Source organism: Cucurbita moschata, unplaced genomic scaffold (assembly GCF_002738365.1).
Source record: "Cucurbita moschata cultivar Rifu unplaced genomic scaffold, Cmos_1.0 Cmo_Scf00003, whole genome shotgun sequence".
Classification (NCBI taxonomy): domain Eukaryota; kingdom Viridiplantae; phylum Streptophyta; class Magnoliopsida; order Cucurbitales; family Cucurbitaceae; genus Cucurbita; species Cucurbita moschata.
This window is the reverse complement of record NW_019268519.1, coordinates 6,601,053-6,608,559: the sequence shown is the minus strand read 5'-3', so window position 1 is coordinate 6,608,559 and position 7,507 is coordinate 6,601,053. Positions and strand designations below refer to the sequence as shown.

Sequence of the window (7,507 nt, the reverse complement as noted above, 5' to 3'; positions counted from 1 at the left end):
GAATATCCGTTTGCTTTCTTTAACAACTTTCAAAATATAGTTTTTTTAGTTATCCTTATCTTAGACACTTCATTCCTTATCCAACCAACCAAAATAGGCAATGTTTGCTCCTTATCTTTGACACTTCATTCCTTATCCAACCAAAATAGATTCTATGGCGGCTGAACACGACACTCTAGTCGTTAGAACACACCCAATTATTAACTACCTCCACGCTAAATGTTATGGTCATGTCTGGATATGATGTGTTGTAGCGACGGTTAAACAGTACACTACCAATTAAGTAACGAAAAATTTATATAAATCCATCAATTTTTTATTTTTTTTATTCACAGCCAAATGATCATTACCTAGACGGGTTTGACTCCATTATAAAAGGAAGATCCCTTGGTCTACCTTTCATCCCACTTGAACGGTTCGAAATCAGTCGGAGAATACATTTTTTTCCAATGGCTCCAGGCTAACATTTTAGTTGATCCGACTTAGGTTTGATATGCTTAGACCCTATGCAAAATTAGGTGAGTCAATTTTCATAGTATAATTGCTTTATGTATGATGACACGTGCACAGTGACCCTACATGTGCCATTTGTGTGATATGTTTTAATATGTGACTTTACGTGTTGCTATATGATAAGCCAAATAATATTATGGTTTAAATGAAATGTCATACTATGTTACGATAAGTTTTGTTGTGTGTCGCTCTGAAGACTATGCATAATTATACGTTCATTTGCATTGGGATACTCCCGATGACATGAACATATATATTTCTGGAAGATACTAAAATAAATAAATAAATATATATATATATATATATGTGAATATATGAAAGGAAATAAATAATTCCCCGCCAATTCAGAAAAGAAGGGTATAAATTTGGCAGAATACTGCGATGGCCGAAATCCAAATCTGTAAGACGGCAACATTATCTTTGACATCTGCGTTCTTCATCGTCGCTTCCACGAAAAGAATATATTTCACAATTCAAATTCACACCTACCCATAAGAACACAACCCAAATCCTCAAATACCCATTACCCATTTCTCAATTTCAGAATTTGATTCGTTTCTGACCAAGATCCCAATTCTTTAACCGATGCGACCCAAGATCGAATCCGAGCAGAATCACAGTCGCCGGAAGCAAATCTCCGTCCTACCAAAGCGGATAATATTGGTCCGCCACGGTGAGTCTCAGGGCAATCTCAACTCCGCAACCTACGCCACTACCCCCGATAACAAAGTTCCGTTAACGGAAGAGGGTTTGATTCAGGCTCGAATCGCCGGTACCGAGCTCCACAGATTGTTGTCCGATGATGGCACTAACCCTAATTGGCGAGTCTACTTCTACGTTTCTCCCTACGAGCGCACCCGATCCACACTCCGGGAGATCGGCCGAGCGTTCTCGAAGAAGCGGATTATTGGCGTCAGAGAGGAGTGTAGAATCAGAGAGCAGGATTTTGGGAATTTTCAAGTGGAGGAAAGAATGAAGATCGTGAAGGAGACGAGGGAGAGATTTGGGAGATTCTTCTACCGGTTCCCTGAAGGGGAGTCTGCTGCGGATGTTTACGATCGCGTTTCCAGTGAGTTCTTTCTTCTTTTTAATATCTGTTCTTCTTTGTCTTTCATTCAATCTTATGGATTATGAGTTCAAGATTAGGCTCTGGCTGTTGGGAACATAGTCATTTAGGATGCCTTCTGATTCTACTTGTTTGATTTGGGTTCAATTCTTGTGAGTTTCAGTTGAAGATTAAGCTCTGTTTGTTGGTCTCTGATATCTCTGGTTTAGGGAGCTTTGCATTTAGGATGTCTTTTGAGTTATAATATGTCTATTTGACATTGCATTGTTGTGTGAGTTAGCTTATCTTGGCTACTGTTTTGGTAATCTCATAATCTAGGTGAAGATGAACTGAGATTATATAAATCCAGGCTCTTATAGAACTCACTTTTTATACTATGCTAATCTTTAACTGCTATAAGAACCATGTTTTGTTCATTAATTGTATAAACTTGGCTTTCCAGCTACGAACTCTTCATAAACATAGACTTATTAGTATAGCGAGCCAAACATTTTTCAGAAATCTCAAATATAGGGGCGTTTTCTGTGAGACCCCACGTCAGTTGGGGAGGAGAATGAAACATTCTTTATAAGGTTGTACAAACCTCTCTCTAGCATGTGCGTTTTAAAACCTTGAGAGAAGCCTGGAAGGGAAGCCTAAAGAGGACAATGTCTGTTAGAGGTGGGATTGGGTCGTTACAAATGGTATCAGAGCCAGACACCGGGCGATATGTCAGTGAGGAGGTTGAGCCTTGAAAGGGGGTGGACACGAGGCGGTGTGCCAGCAAGGACGCTGGGCACCGAAGGAGGGTGGATTGTGAGACCCCACATCAGTTAGGGAGGAGAACGAAACATTCTTTGTAAGGGTGTGGAAACCTTTTTCTAGCATACGCGTTTTAAAACCTTGAGGGGAAGCTCAGAAGGGAAAGCTCAAAAAGGACAATATCTGCTAGCGGTGGGATTGGGTCGTTACAAATGGTATCAAAGCCAGACACCAGGCTATGTGCGAGTGAGAAGGTTGAGTTCCGAAGGGGGATGGAAACAAGGCGGTGTGCCAACAAGAATGTTGGGCCCTGAAGGGGGGTGAATTGGGGGTCCTACATCGATTGGACAAGAGAACAAGTGCCAACAAGGATGTTGGACCTCGAAGGGAGGTGGATTGTGAGATCCCACATTGGTTTGGAGAGGAGAACGGTACATTCTTTATAAGAGTGTGGAAACCTCTTCCTAGCAGATGCGTTCTAAAACCTTGAGAGAAACTTGAAAGGGAAAGCCCAAAAAGTGCAATATCGGCGAGATTTTGATGATATTGATGTACTTTGTAGTTTGAAGTACGATGAGTTGTAATTTCATGACTATGTATCTGCTTCATATTGTTGATCCTACAAAGGGTTTTGTTGGCATTTGAAGATAAAGATGATGAACGCTAGCTTGTTGTCTGCATTGTTCATATCTCATCTCTAAATGGAGGCTGAGAACAATTATGAATATCACTTACTTGTTGAACTTCACTTTAGAGTATAGATTGTTTAGGCTTTAAGATGTGTCCAATTGTTTATGCACATTAGATGAGATGAGATGAGATGAGATGAATGGTGTGGCATACTGAAATAACCATTCTGAGGAACACATTTGTATTCTCTCAGGCTTTCTTGAATCTCTGTGGAGGGACATAGACTTGAACAGGCTCCGCCACAACCCGTCCCACGACCTCAACCTTATAATCATATCTCACGGGCTAACATCGCGCGTCTTCCTCACGAAATGGTTCAAATGGACAGTCAAACAATTCGAGTACCTGAACAACCTCGAGAACTGCGAATGTCGGGTAATGCAGTTGGGACGAGGCGGAGAATACAGCTTAGCCGTTAAGCACACAGAGGAAGAAATGCTGGAATGGGGACTCTCCCCTGAGATGATATCCGACCAGAAATGGAGAGCAAGTGCACACAAAGGGGAATGGAATGAAAGATGTCCCTGGTATCTCGATGCTTTCTTTGATAATCTATCCGACTCGGACTGTGACGGTGACGACAGCTCTGATGAACTGTGTCACAATCACGAGGAGGAACTTGTTCGAGTGTAGAACTGACTAAGGAATGACTTTTACGTTTACAATTCTTTGAATTTGATTGCGCTTGATGGGTGGATGAAAATCTACCTTCTATCCAAATTGTTTAAGAGGAGGTTGGGTGGGTCGGTATCGGGACGTCACGTGATCGTAAGCAAGCAATCAATAGGACAGCGAAAACGCTGATGAAAGGGGATGGATATATTTGTTATGTCCCTCATGTCAGTTAGATTCGAAGGATTGGAACTTATTTGAGCTCAAGATCAAAGAAATTGAGACAAATTTAAATAATAAAACCCTATTGAAAAATTAAAATAAGTTCTTCTGACACCACCAGTAATAACTCAAGTTCAGCCCTATTTCAAATCAATCTAAAAAAAAAAAAAAAAAAATCCCCTGAAATCGATGAATATGTATGAAAACCCAAAATGGCCTAATGGTTGATTGAATTGAATGCATCGCATCTTCTCCTCACTTCTCCCTTTCCGTCGGTTTTCACCTCGCGAACGCTCATCTTCTCCATCGCCTCTCCAAAATCCTTGAAGAACAATGCCTGGTTCCCTGCGTACATCTCCACAAATTTCCTCGTCCTCGGATCCTTCGCCAGCGCGTGATCCGACGCCGACACTCCCATTCCTCTCAGCAGATTCTGGTAGTATACGTTGTCGAACTTCCCTGGCGTTACGGGGTCGCTGTACGCCGAACTTGCTGGATTCTTCTCGTAGTCCGCACAGGACTTCTTCAACGCCTCCGCGTATTTCGAATTAATCTCAGGATCTGTTGGTGTGTTTTTGCTGAAATTGAACAGCCGATCGCTGAATTCCCTGCAATTCGAGAATCCGATTGTGCGTCCGCCGTATAGCGCTACCATTTCTTGAATCGTGAATCCTTTCGCTTCGAATAGCTTAATCAATTCGTCAATTGATTGATTCGGTTTCGGAATGTTACCTTCCACATCTGAAATTTTCGAGACGAGGCTATCTTTTCGCCCTAATTCAACTTTGTACGACGGTCCACCTGAGCAATGAGATCTCTAGTCGCCTGCGCTAACACATCAGAGCAAGAGACGATGCCAGGGCAAGAGAGCTCTAAGGTGATCTTCGCACGAGTGACAACGTCGAAGGCATCACCAGGAAGAGCGTGGTTGATTTCAGCATCGCGCTCGGCGTGGTTGAAGACATTGGATGAAATAAGAACAGAGGCATCGCAGCCTCCAACCAAACAATCGCTGAAGAAGAGGCGCATAGATGCAGCGGCGGTGACGGGGCTAGTAGCGTGCTTGCGAGCGACAGTGTCGTGAACGATTTGTGCAAAATCGGGGCAAGTTTTGTGGTAATAATCGAGAGAAAGGTGAGAGTGAACGGAGAATGGAAGAGATAGGGAAAGTAGAAGAAGAAGAGCGGTAGGGTGGAAGAAGGCCATGGCGGGGTAGAGGAAGGAGGTGGGGGACGACCTGCTTCCTCTGGATGTGTAGTGTTGTGAGGAGGAAGAAGGAAGGAATCGCGGTGTGAGAAAAATGGAGGGATGAATGGGGGTTCAAAAAGAGATGGAGCATTGGTCGGGAGAGGTTTTGGGAGATTAGTTAGAGATGGAGAATTGATGAAGGTTTGATGTTAATTTTTTTGGTGTACCTTACCCGTGTTGGGTTGTATTGAGGAATTTTTTTAACCAACCCCAAAATTTTCACAACTCAACCCAACTTAAGAGCGGAAGTCCGACGAGGAACACAGAGCGTAGAAGTCAAACGAAAATAGAATGGAGAGTTGAGTAGAAAGACAGTCGGCGACGACGTCAACAAGGTCGAGTGGAGAAATGAGAGATGAGAAGAGAGTGTGATGGAGAAATAAAGAGGTGACTGGCGAGTGACGTCGATGTCCGATACGAGATGAGAACGACGTCAACAGAGAACACGAATGTTGTGAGATGAGGACGATGAGAATGAAGAGAGAAGAGACAATGAGATAGATCATTACAATTATTAATTCAATCTAGGTTATGGAGGAGGAGAGAGAGAAAGTCTGCCTCGAAGAGTGAATGTGCTCCATATGGAAGGGTCAACAACATAACTCATGGGTGGGCTACGTGGATTTGGGTGTTCTAAATCATGAGATAATGCATCGGTAGTCTTATTAGATCAGTAGATAATTAAAATAATGTGTTTCAAATTAACATACTATTACATCAGTAGATAATTAAAATATAAAATTATAAATATATAATTGATTAGTTAATTTTTTTTTTAAATTATACATTAAAGAGATAATTAAAATGATCGGAGGAAGAATTAGAGTAAAATTGTTCAGAATAACCTTCCACCATGTTAATTGACACGGATAATTATAGTGATTAGGAGATCTCTTTCTAATATTATCAATCTCCTAAAATGAACAAAGCAAATATTATATCTCTCGTTTTATCGGGAGACTTTAGATAATGTCGTAATGTATGGTGTTGTCCAAGTCACACAAGAATCTTACTATTAGAGATGAATTTTACAAGTGGGGACTCTCCTCGAACGGGAAGGGGGTTCCCTATTTAGACAAGGAATGAGGTAGGGAGTGAGTGATAAATATATATATATATATTTTTTATAGATAAATGGGGTCAGGGACAGGATTATATTTCTCATCCCGCCTAATTCTCCACCCATTTTAATATAAATATATTTTCAAGACACGTGTGTGTATATATATATATATATATATATATTGATTAAAAATTATATTAAAACGTAAAAACTTGAAAGAAATTAATAAACGGGAAAAAATTGTCACAGAGAACCCCATCCTAATAGGTGGCGTGAATTATTGGGTCGTCTTTTTTTTTTTTTTTTTGTGTGAATAAAGACGAGCAAAACAACAATTGACCTAATTACCATACTTCATGCACTCTCGAATATCCATAGCCGAACATTAGGTCTTCTCGACCCACACTTTTTCTTAAATTTTTTTCCTACAAATTTTCTGTTTTTATTTTTTAATTGAGAATTTGAATATAAATTATAATTTTGAAATTAAATATTTTAAAAAAAAACTAGCAATTCTATTTTTTTAAATATAAATTATGTGAAAAGATTTTTAATGAAATTGTAACGACACTAAATTTTGCCTACTTAATTTAAGGTCATTACTATACCTCGAAATGCGGAAGTCCTGTTGACTTACACTCGCCTTTTATTACCTCGAGAAAATGATTACAAGGGAAAGAAAGGAAAATAACATTATTGAAATAAACAAAATGAACAAAACCTAAATGAATGTCTTATACGTTTATTATGCAATTACAATTCAACCTATACTAACCTATACTAATGTTACAAACCGAATTCATCCTAGACTATGAAATGAAAAAAAAAAAAAAAAAAACAACTACTCTATGCATGTGCCACAGTCCCGGGGTGTATGAATCCGTCGTCGATGTCACATGGGTGCCTTGCCCTTATATGCAAAAGTAAAGTAGCTCGAGGCTTGAGTATTTCTAGAATACTCATTAAGTGACCCCCTATCAGGGTTATGCAACAATCACACGCAATGAAATGATGGGACTTATCGTTTCGTTTCGTTTTCCCTACGGTGCTGTCCTAACGGGTAATCGTGGACGTGTACCATATACTCTACACACAGCCCATACGTGCGAGTATGGGCTCACCAGCTAGTTCGCACACCGCTGGGCCACTTTCCTTATCCGGTGGACATACTCTGGGAGCCCTTATGCCGAGACCCATTAAAACTAGAACCGTCACAGCAGCACTATGCAAAGCATAACGATCGTTGTCCTGCCATTAGATGTACGCGTCCGTACCCTCGTGATAGGATAGGGGTATCCCCCAGATGCATGAACACACATAATGCATGAGGTCTCCCCTACTTCTACATTTAT

At 40.6% G+C, this 7,507-nt stretch overlaps 1 protein-coding gene and 1 pseudogene across 1 annotated transcript; one reads left to right on the top strand and one right to left on the bottom strand.

The window, feature by feature from the left end:
* The first annotated feature begins 900 nt into the window (after positions 1–900).
* LOC111433739 (phosphoglycerate mutase-like protein AT74) lies at positions 901–3,722 on the top strand. The gene is made up of 2 exons (XM_023070918.1): positions 901–1,582; positions 3,204–3,722. The coding sequence occupies exons 1-2, from the start codon at positions 1,099–1,101 to the stop codon at positions 3,641–3,643; spliced, it is 924 nt and encodes a 307-aa protein (XP_022926686.1). The 5' UTR covers positions 901–1,098; the 3' UTR covers positions 3,644–3,722.
* A 278-nt stretch (positions 3,723–4,000) lies between these two features.
* On the bottom strand, positions 4,001–5,233 carry LOC111432967 (annotated as a pseudogene).
* Between the last annotated feature and the right edge of the window lie 2,274 nt (positions 5,234–7,507).